Source organism: Xiphias gladius, chromosome 18 (genome assembly GCF_016859285.1).
Source record: "Xiphias gladius isolate SHS-SW01 ecotype Sanya breed wild chromosome 18, ASM1685928v1, whole genome shotgun sequence".
Lineage (NCBI taxonomy): Eukaryota > Metazoa > Chordata > Actinopteri > Istiophoriformes > Xiphiidae > Xiphias > Xiphias gladius.
The window spans coordinates 18,501,782-18,522,031 of record NC_053417.1 but is presented as its reverse complement, the minus strand read 5'-3'; the positions used below and the strand labels follow the sequence as shown (position 1 = coordinate 18,522,031).

Sequence of the window (20,250 nt, the reverse complement as noted above, 5' to 3'; positions counted from 1 at the left end):
TTGCAAGCAACCACTGTATTAATAACCTAAATATAAATCTCTGTTTAATCAATCATTTGAGCGTGAGGCCAGATAAATAATCTCATTGTGGATCTTTGTGTCAGTAATAATCTGTATTAATGCTACGCACTGTATGCTACACTGAGTTCCAGATTGATACTTTGAGTCTATAGAGCAGGGAGCCTGAATGTGATGTTGTTTGCCTATTTTGTCTCAGTTGGATGCATACTTTGTAATGATGTGAAAACTAATAAAGCCTGAGCTGCACTGAGTTATTCTGCTTGTTCTTGTGATTATTTTATGAGGAACCGTACGTGGTAGGCATGCCAGTTTTTTCACAGTGCAAGCAGTTATTACAGAAGTACATCTGACGTGATTTTTTTTTTTTTTTTTTTTATATGGAGAATTGAAAAGTTTTCTTTACATTACATTTTCACAGTCTTGTGAGGTATATATGTACCAGAGACCTGCCCTTCTGATCTGAAGATTCTTTCGCAAGCAAAATTGCAAAAAGATTTTACAATCATTAATATCTAAAGCACAGGAAAATCTCAATCTCCATCTCACATAGAAGCAATTACAGTGTTTTTATTCAAGATGGTGTTCTTTACTTGATTATGTGACTCGAACATGCCACCAGCAGTTCCTCCAGGTCAGGGTATCAGCACCACGGAGAGCTCCTGTCAAGGAAAGAACAGAAAATCTTTTGACAACCGCAGAACAAATATTTTATTTTAAACCTGTACGAGTCATCTCAGTCTTATGAACTTGATTATCAAAAAAATATTTTTTGGAAACATGTATATGGATTTAAACCTAAAGCTTCCGTCTTAAAATTTTCACGGTGACATTAGCCACAAAAATGTAAAATTTTTTATATCTATTTCATACATTTTAAATACCATAAACTTTTAACTCGGGTGGCAGCACTCCCTTTTGTGCGCTCTAACTCTGTTGCAGATTGCTCGAGCCTTAGGAAACAGAGGCCTGCTTTGAAAAGAGTATTGAAAGATACTTTATAGTCGACTGTAGCAGCATGATGAAATAAGACAACAGAAAGAAACAATCCCAGCCTAGAAAAACCTTTCGGTGACATTTACACCCTGGGGCTGCCCTACAGAGCTTCCTCTCTTTGTATAAGGTCACTATGGATGGCTGTTTACTCACTAGAGAATTCACGAGATCAAGACAAAGTAATTTCTGAATGGACAGTTTATTAAGGCTTGATTTTTTCTATAAAGAAAAACCAAGATAGCTCTCTTGAACAAGTTATTATGCCCACTACAACAGTGGTGTATAAGATAATCACTGTTTATTTAATATTTCATGTCATTATCCTTTTGTAGTGTTGATACAGTTACTTAGATGGCTAGCCTGACATCCGTCTATTCCAGCAAACACCTGACAGTTATCATTTACGTGCATGTAAGCCCTGTACTATAATCACAACAAGTTCATCCTTCCTGAGGCAAAGACGGCTGCGGCTGCAACATCAGTGGCATCCTTTAGCTTCTCACCTCCCCCTGCGCTGGATGGAGAGAGCGGTGTTGGTGAAGGCAAACATGTGAAGGGCGTTCACCGTATTGCTTGGATCAACCTAGCTATTGATTAGTGCAGGTAAAAAGGAGAAGAGATGGAGAAGGATCCTGTCGGAGGTCTGTTCTCTAGATTACAGGGGTAGACATTGGCAGATAATTTAAAAAAAAAAAAAAAAAAAAATACAATGCAGCTTCACACATCTCAGAATATAGTTGTAAAGCATACGGTTCATACTCGCACCCAAGTGACCTCAGAGAGTGCAGTACTTCTGCCATCTCAGCGTTATAAAGGGTATGGTCCTGACAGAATCAAGATAGCTCATATAGCACATACACTGTCTAATGTAATCTGAAAAGACCAAACGACTTCATGTGAATAAGTCCAGGCCACATTACCTAAACGGGTGCAACTGTCAATATTATCTGTTTCAACGGAAATATTTCAAACAGAAAATGTAAATTGGGATCTGAATATTTGATTTGGTTGCCATGGAGCTACATCAGATTTAAACTTGTACACAAATGAAACAAATTTTTGAACGAGAAAAGATCCCTTAGTATGAAAGAGACAGCCATGTCTATTAGCAGCATTCCTCTCTGCAACATGGTAACTTCGCAATCCACAAAATATTGAAGTAACAATCTCAAACTAATCAAGAGAGAATCTATTGATCTCAAACGCTCAGTAACAAATAAACTGTATTCTGGCTTTGAATGCCCTGAAATGACTGACACGACAACAGGGGGACACTGCCCTTTAAAGGACTAAACAACATCACCACTCTCACCTCACAGAGAAGCTGCAGGATGGATAATAGTTTCAACATTTCCAGCAGACTTACTATATTGCAGCTTGCCATGCATGGCACACACATCTATTAGTGACTTTGTTTTTTAATATCCAATCTTTTTTTGCCCATGAACATACCTGAAAGTACTTTACTGTATCGTAACCAATGAATTCAGCCTAGAACTATTTTTTGCAACAACAACCAAAAAACACACAGAAACCACATTTCATTCTTAGTTTTTTCTTACTCGATAGTAAATCAGTTACATTAATTTTTAGGTTATACATTTTTAGGCTTTCTCCATGAATATATAGGCTCCTACGTTAAAGCTTAGCATTACGACCAACATGATAGACTTAGCAAAACCAAATTCAAGGAAAAAACAAAAATAGAGGATTAAGACAGAATGAATGTGAATGGACAAATATGTGAATCCTCCCCCCATTTTTGTGGAACAAAAATGCAAAAGCAACAATTAATTCTGAACTGATTATAAAACAATTTAAAATGGTGGATGCGACAGTTCTCTCAGACTGGGTTGCGTACACAAGCAGTATCTCCTAAGGAAACATACAAAAGACCCCTTCAAGACAAACATCAAAAGAAAGCAAAGCAGAGGGGTGTGAGGGATGTCAATAGTACAATTTTTGATTTAAATGGTGAGAGTTCTGTTTGTGGAGGACACATCTGTTATTTCTTTCCCAGAGGCCTATGCAATTCCTCCTCTGAAATGTCTCGAGTCCTGTGTGACTTCACACTATCCCTGATTTCTCCAGCAGTGTCACTGTTTGAGCAGTTCTTTTGAGAAGTCACCAATAATTAGAAAAAAAAAACAAAAACATTAAGGCTCCAGAAAACAGGTTTCTGAAATGAAAATTGTCAGTAGTAAGCCAAAAAATAGAGATTTTGTCGATCTGAATGAAAAATAGATAAACCATTGAAGTTTTATTATCGCACAGTTCCAAGTCCGACATTGCCTTTGGGTTCCTCCAACCCTGTTGGCACAGTTAAAACTCTGAAGCATGGCAATGTTGCCCCCAAATGGACAAATAGGGGCAGGACACATCCGTTCCTGATTGTACTGAAATATAAAGTGGCAGATTTTTTTCTCCGTGGTGCAGTCAAACCCTGATTCAATTGGAAAGAGGAAGTGGTTGGGGGCAGGAGAGAGAAAACCAGTCTGGTGAGAGAAGAGTACGAGATGGAACCGGAAGAAAAATATTAAAAAAAAAAAAAATTGAACTAAAGACTGTGGTGGTGCCTAGGTAATACATTAAATCAGCTTGTTATCCCTGCACAAGAAGTGGGTGGTATATGGGGCAAAAAAAAAAGCACAAGTCTCGACAATGGCAGAGATTCACCAGGATTAAATAGAAAAAAAATGAAGGGCTTGGTTGCATTTTCATATTCTTCTGTCTTTTAAATGAAAAGTCCTAGTGTAACTGTTGATCAAGCCAAGGATAAATGTCCTCTATTGTTTATTCCTGTTTTGGCGCTCCTGTTTGAAAAAAGAACAAAAAAAAATATCAGTAGATATACAAACATTACATAACTGCACAGTAAACTGCAGGACATTTGATGAACGAAAGGTCTGCATTTATCTATTTAAAGCAGTGATCAAATATTAGATTATCTAAAATTTCTTCTTCACTGTGAACAACACAATCAAGAGCAATCATCAATGACTATCAAAAAATCCTTAATACTCCAGGGGTTGTCAGTGACACCTACAAGAAAATATGACTGTTCTTTACCTGATCCAACCGAGAGCGGTTCTGTATCTGAGCAGGTTCAAAAGTCTATCAAAAGGAGCAAGAAAGAGGAAACAGACAAAATCAAGAATTAGTCTCTCACAAATGAGTCACAAATCAACAGTCAAACAGTCAAAACAAAGAATAATCTGGGGAAAAAAAAAAAAAAAAAAAAAAGAGTACGGACAAACTTATTCGAATCAAAAGGTGCCAAATACATATTGTTGTACTTAAAGTAAACCAGTGAGATGACTGTACCCACCTTGCGCACCTCCTCCTCTTCTTCCTGCCTCTTCTCGTAATGGGAGAAGTCATCAAAGATGGAGGTGGTGTGTTTGTAGGTGGCGATGATCTTGAGCACCTGCTTGGCCTTCTCCAGAGGAACCTCCTGGGTGTCGCGGGAGTTGGTCACTGGCTTGTTGTCATTGTTCTCCAAGCGGATGTGGCGCAGCTGGCTGTTAGGCACGTCCTTAACAAACAACCAGTCCACGTCAAATTTGCCCTTCCACTTGTCCTGTGCCCAAACACCAGCACTGGTGCCATAGTCCACTGGTGAGCGCATCTCTGCCACGCCGCAGAAATGACCACTGCCATTGACACTGAACAGCAGGTACACAGGACCTTTACCATTCATGGCCCGGAAGGCTGAGTCCAGCCGCTTGTTTCCATGCTCCGTGCTGCACCAGATCGAGTACTTGATGGAGCGATGGATATCGTCCTCAGAGTAGCTCTTAATGATGAAAACACGACCATTCTTCAGGTTCCATTCAAAGTCCTTGGGATTGTAGCTGTGGGAGGCACGCAGCTTCTCCAGTACTGGGTGGGACTCTCCACCAGGTCCCTGGCTGGCAGAAGTTTGGGGGCCACTGTTCCCACTACCAACCACACCCATCACACCACTACCGTCTTGGCCGGGGCCACCCTGCCCACCATAGCCTTGGTTACGGTTGCGCGGAGCAACCCAGCGGGTCTGGGGTTGTGGGGGCTGGGTGTGGTTTTGGTAGGGCTGAGGTGGTGGCTGATGGTGCTGGTGATGGGGGGGCTGGGGCTGTAAGGCCATAGGTTGCATTTGGGGCTGCACCAAAGACTGGGGAGGGGGGGGCTGCATGGGTCCTTGCTGCATTGGGGCTTGAGGTGGCATGGCATGAGGCATGCCAAGAGAATGCTGCTGTTGCTGCAGTGGAGCTGTGGCTACTTTAGTCACTGGGCCTTTGTCCCAGGTCCCAATGTTCATGTTGTGTTTGATGGGTGGCGGGGGCAGAGCTCCCCCTGGATTGGGCATCCCTGGCTTTACCTTAGCTTTCAGTTGCTGCAGCTTGGCGGGCTTGCTGGCAATGGCCGCCCAGGAGGTGGGTTTGGGTGGGGGCATGCCAATGGGTGTGGCTCCATTTCCTGTGGCTGCCACCGCTGGGCCACCAATCACAGATCCCACAGCTTTGACACCAGAGCCCTGGCCAGTGACATCCCCTCCGATCTTCAAGCCAACCATACCCTGCTCCAGGCTGTTCATACCAGGGGCTTTGTTGAGGGTGTCACTGTGAAAGCCCGTCTGACCATCAGGCACCAGGGTACCTCCCAGGGAGCTGGGAGGATAGCTGTAGCTGCCACCATAGGCTGAACTTTGAGTCTGCTGGCCCTGGGAGCCACTTGTGCCCCAAGCAGAGAAGGCAGGATTTTCTGGGAAAAAGTTAAACCTGTGGGGGTAGATGCTGCTTCCCAGGCCCCCCGGCTGGCCAAACACTGTGTCCGGCATGAAGTGATGGTCTCCATTACTCAAGGGTCCGTAGGGGGTGAGGTATGGAATAGGGGGGTCCCCACCTGTAGACCAGGGAGCCTCACTGAGGGGGTAGGGAAATCCAATGGAGGGGGCGTAGTAGCTGGACAGGTAGGGGTCGGTGATGGACTGGTAGCTGTTGTTCTGGATGAAAGAAAGTCAGTAGAGCCACAACATCAGCAACTGACTTAGTTTGATTTAAAACCTTTCTATAAATTAAATAAAACGGTTAGTTCTATTTTATGTGAAGTGTCTTTTTTTAACGGCTTTCTAATGTCACTTAACCTGAGTGATTAATGATATTTGTATCTATCATAGAAGTACACAATACTTTAACTTAATGTCATCAGAATACAATTCTACTGAAATTACCAAATCATGTTATATCTCTACAAATTTTTGTTACCCAGTTTCAAAGTTTCCATTTTACACACAACAGGAGTTTTGTCTCGTGTAATGCTTAACAGTCAAACACATGTCAGTGATTAGACCATCAGTTTAATTATTTTAAAGGTGATTGTGCATACATTTGCCTGAATGTGAGATACACAAACAGAAAATATCCATACAAATAATGTAGCATTGATTTGAAACATATTGTATAGTTCTCGTCCATTTATATTCTATTATTTGTTAATTATTTGCAATTCTCCAAACAATTCAATTCAATTCAGAAGATGGAGATTGAGTTTTACCTGAGTTGATTGACCACTGAGGTATGGCTCAAAGTCATTGTCATGAACAGTCTCCTTCTGATGCAGTGAACCATTTTGCACTGCAACAAAACAAAATTATATTAATAAAAAATTAAATACATGTAGGGGTGACGGAGTTCTGTTTTTAAAGGGACAGATTCTAACAGCAGTTTAAGTTATCAAGTTGTACTGCGTTTCCAATACTGTGTACAATAGATTTAAGGATAAACCTGTGATTACACCTACCTATGTTTTAATCCCATTAAAATATGCTGAGATTAATTTGTTTGATTTCACCATCATATTAGCGGTATATAAAAGATACTGATCTACCAAATGATATAAAGCAACTCATAATTGTATAACTTAAATCTGTTGTTCCCTTTTGCATGTGCTTTTCCAAAAAAAACAAAATAAAAATAAAAAAATCAGGTGAATTAGCCTGTGGCCTGCTGCCAGCCAGACCTGCATGTTCATAGTGAGTCAAGACCTGCCTGTCACTCCAAATTCTCCAACAACTGCAGCAAATCAAAGATGACTTGAACATCATACAATAATACAATTACAAGGCCATAACAACACCATCGCCAGCACTAATGATAGTGAGGAACTGACAATAAATTACCAGTAAATCATACTATACAACTGGGGTTAGTGGTGGGAAAAAGAGAAGAGTGACATTGAAACAACCCCCTAAAAACCCCAGCTGCTGATCTTTTGGGTATGAAGCACTCAATACCTGTAGGCATTAATGGTAACTATAAAAGTTTGCAGTTTGCTTCTTCACGAAAATAAAAAAAAAAAGGAGGTTGTGGTCTGCTTGGATTCTCTGCAGTTTAGTGTTGAAACGATTAGTCAATTCATCAATTAGTCAATCAACAGAAAATTAGTCACCCGCTATTTTGTTGTTATTCACTTGACCCATTTATAAAGCTATAATGCCATAAAATCACTTGTTTCCGCTCCGCCAGTGTAATTATTTTCTGTTTCTCTATGTTTTATACATTTGCAAACTGAATATTTTTGGGTTTTGGACTGATGATCAGACAAAAAAAAGACATTTGAGACATCAACTTGGGGTCCGGGAAACTGATGGTCATTTTCTTGCCATTTTCCGGGGCAAAACAACTTATTGATAAATCGAGAAATCATAGGCATATTAATTGAAAATGACAATAATTGTTAGCTGCAGCCCCACTGCAGTTACGTGATCCTTTGTGGGGACCAAAGCATAAAAATGTTAACTGAAGCTTCTCAAAACTGTCTGCTACATACGTCACAATTTTGCAACAACATATGAAGAAGATATATGACTGTGTCCTCATGTCATATTTTTTCAAATATGACTTGAGGACACTGCCTTTAGAGCATCCGCCTGCTATTCTTCCATGGTCAGGAGGGCTCCTCTTCCCCAGTTCACTGATTAATTTGACTAATGTAGGAGCAGGAGGTGGACTACTGTGCACAATCCAATAACCACCCTGTTCCAAAGTAAAGGCTTAGGACTGAAACAGAACCAGTGTTTATCCAAATTTTGGAATATAATTAGAACAGCCTTGGAATGCCAATGGACAGTAGCAAGGTGGATTATGCTGCAAGTGTGATTTATGGAATTTCTGCTAGAATCCAAGCTGAACACAACCTCCATTTTCTGTGAAATAATACTTACAGAAATTTGAAAGACACCTTTCAAGGCTTCATGTGTCTTTATGTGTTATACTCAAAATACATGGATGTAGTATCACAACAAACCAACACTGTAAATGCCAATCCATTAGAGACCACACCGCCACTGTGCAGGGAAAACTTTGTATAAGTATCATGTACATCTTCTCATCATGAATACTATCAATTAACAAAGCATTAGAAAAAAGTATGTTCCCCAAAAAGCCACAGTGTTGAAAATGTGATTCAGTGTTACCCACAGTGACTAGAGGTTTCTGAAATTCACCTGCCCTTTTAATGACATGGGGGATGGTCTACTTCAATATGTCTCTGCACACATTTTTACCTCTGATGGCCCAGCTCAATGTTGTTTGTGCTCAGTATTCATGCTCAACATACTCAGAAAATTAATTTGTCAACCCCAGCCACATTAGAATATTTTTGTACCGTTAGATCACAATGTGCCATGGTCCAGCATATTATACAACGATACATAATATACAAAATATTGTGTAGTCTGACAGCAATGTCTGTCGGAGCCAGAATATGAGTCCATGAAAGGCTGGTGTATTTAGTCAGAAACAGCAGGCCCAGACTACATGTCGAAACAAATTATCTTGATTCAGTCTTCTGTGATGCCGCAACTCACCTTTAGATGCTTGCCCCTTTGATCTCTATATCCAGGGTGGATCATGAAAAGAAAGAAAAAAGGGGACGGCATGGTTATTTTCAGTCGGTTTGAGATTTCACACAAGTTGGGACTGAGTACAGCCTCAAATGTCTATTTGTTGCTCAGAAGCTCAACATAAGTCTGCTTCCTGAAGAGAGGCAATTTAAAATTTTTATATGACGTTACTCCACAGTAAATGCTTTATATAATAACAGTTGGCTACAGAAGTTAGTACCATTCATTTCGTGTGTTTCACAATCTCATGAACAACTTATTGTTAGTTAATTAACCAGCTCACGCTAGCGTGAATTCACGAACAACTTTGCTAACTAACGTAGCCCCCCTTTGAAATGGATTTCTAAACGCCAATGGCGTTAATTCTGCTTGTAACTTTGCACAACAGATTGCAAACATTTGGAGCGGTCTAGATATCATGCAAGTATTTGTGACACCTTTCTTTAAAAGTTGTGATTCAGAGTAAGTTAGCTTCAGCCTCTGTGTAATTCTTGTATCGTTAGCTTTAGGTATCACGTATTCGGCCATAGGAGGAGAGTTTTTTTCTGCTACGTCGGTGACACTAAAATAGTTTCACACAAAGAAGCTTTTGACAGCGGTTTTCGGACTACAGTGTTGGTGCAATTATTCTTAAATTTCCATTAAAACATTTAACCGTGCCACGGAATGTTGCTAACCTGCTAGCTACATGTACCGGCCAACGCTATTGGCTAGCTAGCACTTCCGAGGAGTAGCCGTAGCCCAGTAAATCGTTAACGGTAGCAGGTAGCTAGCTTGAAAGCTCTCTACATGCGAAGTACATCGTCCTTCCTACCTGAGGGTCAATGCTTGTGGCAGACATAATTCATTAAGCAAGTCCCTGGATTCTCACAGAGCCTGAGCTTGTGACTGGATTTCAAGCCCCGTGATTTGAAAGCAAGTTCACAGCTTAGTTACAGTTAGCTATGTGGCTAGTTGTGCTGCTTAGCGTGTGGCTAGCTCAGCTGTATATTTTCCGCTGTGAGCACGTATCCCAACTTCCACAGTTCAAGTCTGTCGCCTCGGATACTGTGTCCGAAAGCAGCCGGTTCCTGGTACAGGTTTTCGAGTAAATGTTACGTGTCACCGACTGGATCTTTTGGATCTTGGTTATATTTCTATCCTGGCGCGCCTTTTACTCCGTCTTTTTTATTCCAGAGAGACAGAGAGAGAGAGAGCCCTCCTCAGTTTCGTTAAAGCTCTGTACACTTCCCCAATGGCTGCTCCATCCGGGCTTTGAGCCGCCGCTGCAGTTCACGTTGTTCCCTGCGGGGGAGGCGGGGGCAAAGTTTGAAGCATCCTTTCCATTTAAGAAAAAGTGACTAGCTAATGGCTGTGATTTAGATAATACAACGAATAACGTCTGCAACCTACTCATAAGGATTGATACACATAACGCTGATATTTTTAAGAAGTTTACGTTTTCGCTTACTGGCACTGGTGCTATTTTAATGCAATCTCCGTGGATATGGAACATTGCAGTCTGGATCAGCAGACTGTGTGTGGTATTCCGCAGGGCATCTTAGATCTGATACGGTTTAGTTCAGCACAGTGCTCATGTGAGACATTCTGGATTGTAAAAAAAAAAAAAAAAAAAAAGACATTTGACACAATAAGGCCACAGTAAACTGAAGCATTTGCAAAGTTTGATGTCCAAGGCATAAGTCAAATCCCTCGCGTAGTTACAGTCCACCCTGCATCTTGACCCCACTGAGATACACAGAAAACTGTAGGTAGAAGTGTAGGCTGCTTTGTGTGGGATTTGGAAATCTGACTGCAATGACAACTGTGCGTAGTCAGGGTGTCTGACTCGGTGCCATGCATATGTGCATGTGTTACATAGCAGGCAGAGACTTATAACTGCAGAACAACTCTGATGCCATGGTAGTTTGAGTATGACTAGCAGTTTAACGTGAACCAGTTAGGATTTGGCCTGCAGTAAATTGCGGTAGTTATTACCCTCTCTCACCACCAGGAGGTAGCAGAAATGGATCCACAACCCCCTAAACTCTGCCAAAGGTCAAATTTATAACTTACTATACACTGAACAAACTGTATATAAATGAATATCAATAGCTATATATAGCTATTAATATTCATAGGAACATGTTTAATGGTCATACCTATGGGAACAGATATTATTACCTTCGACAGTGACACTAAAAAAGGAGATATTTTTAATTTCTCATCTTCTGTAAATTATGTTTTGCCTTTTCCTTCTCTGATACCTGTTGATGCCTGCGACCTTGTTACCTCTCATTGACTCACACCCTGAACCTCTAAGTACTGCATTATATTTCCAAGGGAAGAGTAAGCCTACACTGCTTATGATTTGATGTGTTTATATCATCTACACCGTTAATCTTGCTAGTTCAAGTGCAGGCCCATTGAAAATCCTGTAGGCCCTTGACACAAACGGCCAACAGAAAGAAAGGTCGATGTCAACGCGTTTAGGATAAACAGGAGAAAAAGCCACTTTTGCGCTTCTAATGCTTTGAGGGGTCAGGTTTTCATTTCTGTATGAAATGAAGTCTGTGAGCATTTGTTGAAATTCAGCAAACCCCTAATGTAGAAGCACCACAGTATTCACTGTATTCCTGGAAGGAATCATAGGTTAGAAAGGTTTTCTGTTATTCAGTTTTGGGCTTATTCTGCTCTTGCTTTTATGTTTTAATAACTCTGTAATATCCCTTTAATAGTCATATTAGTTGTTAGGCTATAGTATGCTTTTAAAATTTTTCACATGGTGGGCCTTTTTCCCTAAGAGGCAGAGTAACATGTCATGTTCAGGCTGTTATTCATTCAAGCATCAATGAGCATACATTCTGGCATTTAGTGGCTTTTCTGGAAAGCAGTCTCCTGTAGGCCAATGTGCAGGCCCCCACAGCTGATCATATTATTTCAGTCGGTGTGCTGCACTCACCTTCAGTGCGCGCTCCACTATGGACCGCAAAAGGGATGACTGGCACAGGACAAAAAGAGAAAGGAGAACCTACATGCCACAGAATGACGGATGACAGGAGTACTATGCTGCACATTCTTGAGGAGCCTCAGATGCGAAGAGAAGGGGAGAGACTTCGAACTTTTCAGAACTGGCCAGCAGATGCACCTGTCACATGCGGAGAGCTGGCCAAAGCGGGCTTTTTCTTTCTAGGCCCCGGGGATAAAGTCCAGTGTTTCTGCTGTGGAGGGATTTTAAGATGTTGGGTGCACGGGGACAGCCCAGCTACAGAGCACAAGAGGCATTTCCCCACTTGCAGTTTCATACTGGGTCGAGCTGTGGGAAATATTCCTCTCCAAGTTGGATCCTCAGACTCCGTGGACGGCCAGTTGTTGAGTCAACTCCAAAGGATGACTATGGATGATCAGGGGACAGCTGGACAAGCAGTCTACCCAGAGATGGAGGCAGAGGATTCCCGGCTCACCACTTTCCACAACTGGCCCACCGAGGCCTCAGTCCAGCCAGATGTTCTTGCTAGAGCAGGATTTTTCTATACAGGTGCTCACTGTCTCACCATAAAAACTAATAACATTTATATCCTAAACATCTGCTTTCTTTAATATTTCATGAGCAACATTTGAGTATCCGTCAGTATATTTCAGTGAAATATTCAGCACTGACCCAGTCACTGCTAGAGTGACCTCTCTTTGTGAGAGAGTTCATGGTACAATTGTCCTGCTGAGTCATGATGTTGTGGACAGAACAACCTGGACAACGCTGGGGCTGCTAAAGAAGTAGGGTTCCGCAGCTTCAGGCAATACCCAGGGGGTGGACACAATATCATGAAAACCTATACAAAATCGTGCAATCAGATAAAATAACCCTACAATGAATGTTTTTGTGAAGCTAATAATGTGAGTTAGGGTTGATTCACCTTTGTTGGAATTTTAACAGGTTATAGTGTGTACATTAAATTTATTCCCCGTAAAATGAGACACAAATAGACACATTTTGTTATTGTTGATTTTTTTTTTTTTTTTTTTTTTTTTTTTTCCACTGAGGACAAAATAGAGTGTAAAGAGATTTTCTTTGTCCGGTCTGTGTCCCTAGCCTGTCCTCACAGTAGTCTCATTCATCCTGACAGGTCACGGTGACAATGTCAAATGCTTCTACTGTGATGGAGGGCTGAGAAACTGGGAACCAGGAGATGACCCCTGGCAGGAACATGCCAAGTGGTTTCCACGGTAACAGCAGGACTCGTCACTGGCACACACAAAGACATCTGTTGAATACACAGAGTAATCAATAACGTCTTTATATTTTTCAGGTGTGAGTTTTTAATCCAGTCAAGAGGGCAGGAGTATATCAGCAACATACAGGATGCTCATTTCCATCTGGGTGAGACTGTGGTGAGAACCTTTATCGCTCTTTATCGAGATAAAAGCTATTTGTCAAACTGCAGACATAATGATAATTCCACATTCATAAATGACAGCTTACCATTAAAACCATTAAACCATTCATGACTTTCATTGTGAATTTGAAGTATGATTACTTTTCAAGGTGGGATCACAGACCTCCACGGGCAGAGATATCGGCTCCAGAAATGGTAAGTCACGTCAAATTTTTAATAAAATGACATCAAAAAACCTCATTCCTACCATGTAGACCAGGATAACAAGATAGCAGCCTCCGGCTTTGATGCAAGTCATCAAAGTGTCAACATCCATGTTTGCTTGTCACACAAAAGGGGAAAGGTAGAGCAAACATTTTGAGTTACACTGCAGGTTGTGCAAATGGAGAAAAGAAAGGCTACGGCCAGTTGATTGAATTATTCTTAGATCATCTTGGGAGTACCACCTTGGTTGAAACATGGATTTGAAGGATAAAAGCATACCTTGCACCAGCACTACTTAAAATCCCAATTGAGACACTGAACAGACTCTCTTTGGAAGAAATCAGGTTCATTACTTATTTTGCAAGGCTGCTGAAAATGAAGTAACTGGATGTTCAAATACCTGAGCTAATGTTTGCTCTAGGATTGCAGTAATTAGGGAGCGCTATGGAAACCATTTGACTGTTGCTCATGGTTGCAGGGCAGTGATGAGACGGCATTTATTCAGTACAATGAAGGAATCACAATTATAATTCATTTCAGCAGATATACAGAAGAGGTCTGTTTGAAATGTTAATATATTTGGAGAGAAAGGTAAGCTGCACAATTTGTCACTTATTTTCCCACTTCTCTAGTAGATTGTATAGAAGTTGGTGTTTGGCCTAGTGTAAAATTGAACCTAACGTCCAGTGGCTGGTCAGTAGACTGCTTTTCAGGTTTTCCTCACTTCACCCTCGCTGTCATCCCCCAGATGTGGTCGGAGGTCTGGGGGCTTCCTCTGCCATGCTTTCTCCTGTGGTGCAGACTGTGCTTCAGATGGGCTTTGAGGCCAGCCTGGTGGAGAGTCTGGTCCAGACCAAGTATCTTTTGACAGGCCAGCACTACACCTCTGTATCTGACCTGGTCACTGATGTACTGCAGGCAGAGGAGGAAGACAGACAGAGGGGGCCACAGAACAGAGGTAACAGCCAGTGGTGGGAAGTAACTAAGTACTTTTTTTTTAAACTCAAGTTCTGTTGGTGACTATTGCAGTTTTTACTCCACCACATTTATCTTCCAGCTTTAGTTACTTTTCATATTTATATTTTACTTTGAAAGCTTACATACGGTAGGCTTATAAATTGCAATGCATAGTTAAAATGTCTGGTTGGAGCCCCTTGTCACATTTTAGATTCTCAGACATTTCCCCTCTAAATTTCTTAAATTTAATTTAAATCAATGTTTGAGGCCCAGAGAGGAAAGATTGTTAAATATTTTACAAAATATGCAAAGATTACAGAAAATTCCCTGCAATCATTATAGACTTTTGAAGCAGAACTTTGTTTTTTCTTATTTTTCCCCATTAATCATGTCATGACCCCCTCAGATTTATGTTGTGACCCATCAAAGGAGGCCCTACCCCTGGACTGGGAACCACTGGACTTAACTACCTATCTGTATCAAATAGTTAAAAATAGCTCCACCTATTATGTAATGAATCATAATATTTTTTTGACTATTTAAAATACAGTTATACTTAAGGAATGTGACTTCATTTGTTACTATGTTAATACGTTACAATGGATGTCTGAGTTCACAATGTGTTTGACTGTCTTTTTTCATGTTTGTGCCCTTCAGAGCCAGAGATGAGGCAGGGCCCTAGTGCTGGAAATGTGAGGACACAAACCCCCATCAGAGAAAAAGGTCAGAGGTCAACATCTCTATGAATAACAGGAAAAGGAGCCACTTTTGTGCTTATAATACTTTCCATAATGAATTACACCATTGGCCACTGACATATGATTGCTCTATCCTGCAGCAATCAGGTTTCAGACACAACAGTTAGCTCATTCATATAGTTTCTGTATGTGTGTTCTTCTGTTTTTTCTGTATGTGGTTTGTCAAACAGTGAAGGACCCCAGTCCAGAGGAGCTGCTGAGGCAGCTGCAGGAGGAGAGGACCTGTAAGGTGTGCATGGACAAGCTTGTGTCCATCGTCTTCATCCCCTGTGGTCATCTGGTTGTGTGTAGTGATTGCGCTGCCAGCTTGCGTCACTGCCCTATCTGCAGAGCTGTCATCAGAGGGAGTGTTCGTGCTTTCATGTCCTAAAGCTGTAGTGAGAAACCACTGCTATACAGGTGTTGCATGATTGGCCTTGAGTTTTCCTTCGTACTCATTTTCCCCTTGTACTAATAAAAAACGAGAGTGCTGGTTGCTTGTTTTGTCAGAGTTCACAGATTATTTTCTATAATAAACATTTGAAGTTGTTCAGTTTGTGGTTTTTTTTTTTTTTTACATTTTTTCACAAACACAATGTCTACTTAATGACACACAAGTTCATTAAAAGAGCACATTCTTTTATTAACAAACACCTATTTACATGAACACATAGCACAGTTGTGGATAAATAGGATTACACAATCAGGTCACATGGGGACAGGGCCACACAGGACACAAAGTATAAGAGAGAAATACAAACAAAAAAAAAGCTTGGAGTTTCTATGCAAAGAAAAGGAGGTGGTATCTTTTTTTCTCCCCAGTGGAGACTAACACATAGACAACCATTACAGGTTTCAACTAATTCGAGTCACTGGGATTTAGGAAGAGGCTTTATTGCACTGAGAAAAAGACTAGTTTTTACATAACGATTTTTGTAGCATTTTACTACTAATACTGATTATATTACAATATGACGTGCTTTGTGTTTTTACTCCCCCACACACACCGGTTAGCCTACCAGGATAGTGTAAACTTTCAATTATAAAAACAGTAATGACATATACATTATTATTGCATCTTTCCAATAGAGAGGTGACCAATCAAATCAAAATAGATCACTCATCATTCTGAAATTAGCCAGCAGAAAACAGTCAAAATCATAAAAGTTTGTAGACTGTCTGGCAGTGAATTACATCAAATATCACAGAGGAATATGACACCCAGCAGGTTATTTTTAGGTGCTAACCATAGACAAAATGGACAGAAAACAAAATGAACAAAAGCAACTTGTCCGCAACTTCTTTTTGATTAAAGAAAAAATAAAGCTTTGCAATTTCAAGAATTTGCACCATGAATTACAGCAATCAAACAAACGGCATACTGAACATATTCTGGATTCAAATTCAGTGGCTAACAGAAGATCTGAACCTAAATAATAAAGAAAATGTCTAAAATAACATTGAAACAACCAGGGCGACTTGCTGACTCCTCTTACATGGCAATTACTCAGTATTGTCATGCTATTTTAAGATTTACCGTTATCTGCAAACACAAAATGAGTTTAAGATAGAACGTGGAGACTTGTGGAAGAGCAGGCCTGTAGAAGAAACTCAGTAGCCTTGCAACTTGTACATCAACACTTAGCACGCCAGAGGGCAGTATTGAGTCGCAAAAAAAAAAAAAAAAAAAACAGGCAACAAGGGCCCTGACTATATCTGACTTGAGTCCTGATAGATCAAACATTAAGAAAAAAAATAAGTGCTAACAATCAGTTTAGGAGATATGACCCAGGTGTGTGCACGTATGCCTAAATCAAGTTAAATGTTACTGGGTCGAATAAAATAAATCTGAGTAAGAAACTACTCAGCAGAGGCTTTCAGTTACACTTTAACCAGCTCATATACTGTACAGCCAGTTGAAAAAAACATCAGTTTCGCTATTTTGTCATGACTTAATATGTTATACACATAATTATAATAAAAACCCTGTAAAAACATGCCATTTAAAAAAAAAAAAAAAAAAAAAAATCACAACTGAGACTATCACCAATGACAATCTAAACTGTTAAACTGACATGAGACAATGCTCTGATCCACTCATGTATAGCGATGCTACTTCTACACGGAATACCATACCCCTATGACTCAACACTGTTGTGTGCAGTATGAAGAGTAAAATAATTTCCATTGTTTTCTTGAAGTTAAAGATATGGCGTGTAACCTTTGCTTGAGTGTGTGTAATGATCAGCCCTGACAGCAGCCCGATGCACCAGTAGTTAAGAGGAGAAGAACTGAAGTGAAAACAAAGATTTCAGCACATCGTCTGACAGACACCTGACACTTCAGAATTACTGACTAGGCTGTTGGTGGAAATCGTCACAGTAATAAGACTCCAGAAATAAAAGTAAGACTCACATGCCATTCCTTGTGTTTGAACACCTCTTACACGCTAGTTCTCTTTTGCAGTCTTGATAGGGCAGACTATCAAGACTGCCCTATCAGGGGAGAATACAGAGAGGGTGTACCCATACACCCCCCCCCCTTGTTTCCCTATTTACATTTTCTATTTTTGACAGATGCCCCTGTAGGTTTGGTGCTTTTGTTCCCTCACCTCCCTCTACCACTCCGCTCCCCTGCCTCTTCCTGCTTTACTTGTGTATTTATGCACACAGATCCTGACCTAAAGTAAACAGCCGGCACACAATAGCTCATTCCACAGGCTCCACTGTAATTCAGCCTCCGGCCAAGATCTTAGCCAAACCGGCAATAACATGCTAAATCACTGAGTCCTCTAAGACACAGTACCACAGACTGGGAATGCTGGACAGTCCCTGATTACATACACAATGTATTTATACGCTGTACATGCTCTACACAGTCATGTTCTTGGGGCGTTTTAGACCATTATGGGCAGGTCACAGATATGGGACCTCAGCAGAGAACTCAACACAAAGAAAATGATTGATACTTCCCTAAATACACAATATGAGGCTTTGTTGCACTGTAATCCCCCTGTTTTCTGGAACCCGCCATCCCTCCCTGAAAAACAATGGACCCTAACTGAGAAGTGTTGGCTTTTCTGGGCAGCACACCAGTAAATGACATGTTTAAAGTACTGAAAAAAAGAAGGGGTGGAATGTCTGGCGTGCCCCACTGCACTGGGACGTTTGTGTTGAAACAGGCATTTTGTCTCCGTGGGAATTTGCTGTGTCACCTCCCTGCTGGACGCTCTACTATTTACGTAGACCTGGAGAGGACAGAAACATGGGAAGGAAGAGCAGAGAGTTAGTGGCTGCTGGGCAACACAAACACACACACACACACACACACACACCCACACACATATACACACACACACACACACACACACAGGTCCCTGGATGAATTTATCCAGGATATAACTCCCAATAGATTGGGAAGATGAAAACTTCCTCCCTCCCATTAGAGACAGAGCTGATTAAACTGTCAAGAGGCTAATAAAATATTCATTTCATGATGGCAGAGACTTATTACATGACTTCCCCAAGCTTATTATTATTAAGTTCTCTGCACTATTTAATTGATTAATCCAATTTTAGACAGATTTTTGTATGTTCTTCTTCATGAGCTTCTATTAGTAACTGCCTCTGGAGTGAGGACACACGCACACTACACACAAACGCATAACGGCATATGTAGCATATTTTATAGTGTACTTTACTCCCCAGACATGACTCAAATCTCCAGATACTGAGCAAGGAACCGTCTGAACAACCTCCTCTAGTCAGTGTTTTGTTCTAACCTACTGGGTCCTGATGAAATTATAAAAAGCTCATGAGAAAACGCGTAAGTGGACCTTGAGTTGACATTATTTTGTTAACCTACAAAAATAATAATTGTTTTGATTAATGAATAGTTTCAGGGAAAATCTGGAAATGTAAACTTGAAGATGAAACAACTAAATGCAGGCAATTAAAAAAGTATCCCCCAAAATTTAGAAGACCACAAAAGGCAGTGGTAATTTGCATATTGACATGGACCTGTTCTTACAGTCACATTTAAAACAGGGATATATACTCATATAATGGGATGACAGCACAGTCATACTTACAGGTACATGGGCTTTAAGAGGAGATGAGATGGTTTCTCATTGACATGGTAGAGTGGGAATGGGTCAAATCCACCAATAAAATCAACTGAAAACAAAGGATTAAACACAGAAATTATGGAGTAAATCAAAAGACAGACAATAAGACACTTAACTAAAAAAAGATGCATGATCAAAAAACAGTAACACCACAAGATGAATGAGGAATGAAATGGAAACAAAAGACAGTGTGAACAGAAGTTAGGGAGGGATGTTGAAAGGTAGACAGCGGCAGCTTGCCAAGAAAAGTAAACACTAAGTATTTTCTAGTTTTAACGGACAAATAAAAGTCCTCAAAAATTACAAAAATTTTTTACTTAAAACTTTTTTCATCTGTGCATCTGCCTCGAGTCAGAGGGAAAGCTTTGGAACAGGTGAAAGCTGGCCAGCTGTCAAAATGGCCTAAGCCTTTTTATCGCTCAGAAACAGAGGTGACCTTCAGCCACCGACCAAATGCTCAACCTTTTCTGTTTATTTTCTCACTTAAGAGTTCAGACTCTAGGCGAGGGGCGGATGACCAAACGAGTGTTATGCCATGCGAGAAGGGGAGGGACATGCTGGTACCAAAGTGCCATGCATTTTTCACAAATGCAGAGAGATATTTTTGAGATGAGGGAAAATGCTTGCAGCTCTTGAGGGGACACAAAGAGCTGAATGGGAGAAAGAGGGGAAGACGGGGTGCGTCATGCTTGTCAGTCTTACTGACAGGGGGCTAAAGAGATTAGGTTGAAGGAGTGCATGTGAAAGACGCCAGCATGTCCAGGGGCTGTGAGACCCCTGTAAACACCATGAGTGGAGGAAAAGGAGAAACTGAGATTGAATCTCATTCAGTGGAAACCAAACAGTGGATCCTAGTTTGAGAGGAAAAAAAAAAAAAGAGGGCAGATCTGTTACTGTCTGGGAACCAACGGCTATGGGGAGAAAAATGGACACAAGCCAGCCATGGAAACTACA

General features: G+C 40.8%; 3 protein-coding genes and 1 long non-coding RNA gene across 6 annotated transcripts in view; 1 reads left to right on the top strand and 3 right to left on the bottom strand.

The window, feature by feature from the left end:
- Nucleotides 1–586: 586 nt before the first annotated feature.
- LOC120803782 (YTH domain-containing family protein 1-like) lies at nt 587–10,188 on the bottom strand. 2 transcript variants are annotated; one of them, XM_040152667.1, is made up of 6 exons: nt 9,714–10,188; nt 8,864–8,888; nt 6,550–6,629; nt 4,343–5,998; nt 4,084–4,128; nt 587–680 (listed from the first exon to the last, which is right to left on the bottom strand). In XM_040152667.1, the coding sequence occupies exons 1-6, from the start codon at nt 9,738–9,740 to the stop codon at nt 654–656; spliced, it is 1,860 nt and encodes a 619-aa protein (XP_040008601.1). In that variant the 5' UTR covers nt 9,741–10,188; the 3' UTR covers nt 587–653. The 2 variants fall into 2 exon arrangements, with proteins under 2 accessions (XP_040008601.1, XP_040008600.1); XM_040152666.1 differs by lacking the exon at nt 587–680 and adding an exon at nt 717–3,827.
- A 1,672-nt stretch (nt 10,189–11,860) lies between these two features.
- Nucleotides 11,861–15,723, top strand: birc7 (baculoviral IAP repeat containing 7). The gene is made up of 7 exons (XM_040152668.1): nt 11,861–12,416; nt 13,003–13,102; nt 13,186–13,267; nt 13,422–13,467; nt 14,225–14,434; nt 15,091–15,156; nt 15,362–15,723. Exons 1-7 carry the CDS (start codon nt 11,876–11,878, stop codon nt 15,559–15,561), a joined length of 1,245 nt encoding a protein of 414 aa, XP_040008602.1. The 5' UTR covers nt 11,861–11,875; the 3' UTR covers nt 15,562–15,723.
- LOC120803785 lies at nt 12,948–13,844 on the bottom strand. Its single transcript, XR_005709381.1, has 3 exons — nt 13,756–13,844; nt 13,520–13,593; nt 12,948–13,140 (listed from the first exon to the last, which is right to left on the bottom strand). It is a non-coding gene; the product is annotated as an uncharacterized LOC120803785 (long non-coding RNA).
- Nucleotides 15,724–17,185: 1,462 nt separating the features above from the next.
- The window catches only part of nkain4 (sodium/potassium transporting ATPase interacting 4), a 43,896-nt gene continuing 40,831 nt past the window's right edge, over nt 17,186–20,250 (bottom strand). The window contains exons 5-6 of one of the 2 annotated variants that reach the window (XM_040151814.1): nt 19,261–19,345; nt 17,186–18,417 (exon numbers count right to left, since the gene is read on the bottom strand). In XM_040151814.1, coding sequence (XP_040007748.1) covers nt 18,408–18,417; nt 19,261–19,345 — 95 coding nt within the window. In that variant the 3' untranslated portion in view covers nt 17,186–18,407. The remainder of the gene's footprint in view (nt 18,418–19,260; nt 19,346–20,250) is intronic. The other variant, XM_040151812.1, reaches the window with a different exon arrangement.

Excerpts from the sequence above, each read along its gene's own strand:
- LOC120803782 (XM_040152667.1), bottom strand. The coding sequence starts at position 9,740 with ATGTCTGCCACAAGCATTGACCCTCAG. Across the intron at positions 4,129-4,342 it reads AAGAGGAGGAGGTGCGCAAG|ACTTTTGAACCTGCTCAGAT; the intron begins GTGGGTACAGTC and ends TCCTTTTGATAG. Across the intron at positions 681-4,083 it reads ACCGCTCTCGGTTGGATCAG|GAGCTCTCCGTGGTGCTGAT; the intron begins GTAAAGAACAGT and ends TTTCCTTGACAG.
- birc7 (XM_040152668.1), top strand. The coding sequence starts at position 11,876 with ATGACTGGCACAGGACAAAAAGAGAAAGGAGAACCTACATGCCACAGA. Across the intron at positions 13,268-13,421 it reads TCCATCTGGGTGAGACTGTG|GTGGGATCACAGACCTCCAC; the intron begins GTGAGAACCTTT and ends TTACTTTTCAAG. Across the intron at positions 14,435-15,090 it reads GAGGGGGCCACAGAACAGAG|AGCCAGAGATGAGGCAGGGC; the intron begins GTAACAGCCAGT and ends TGTGCCCTTCAG.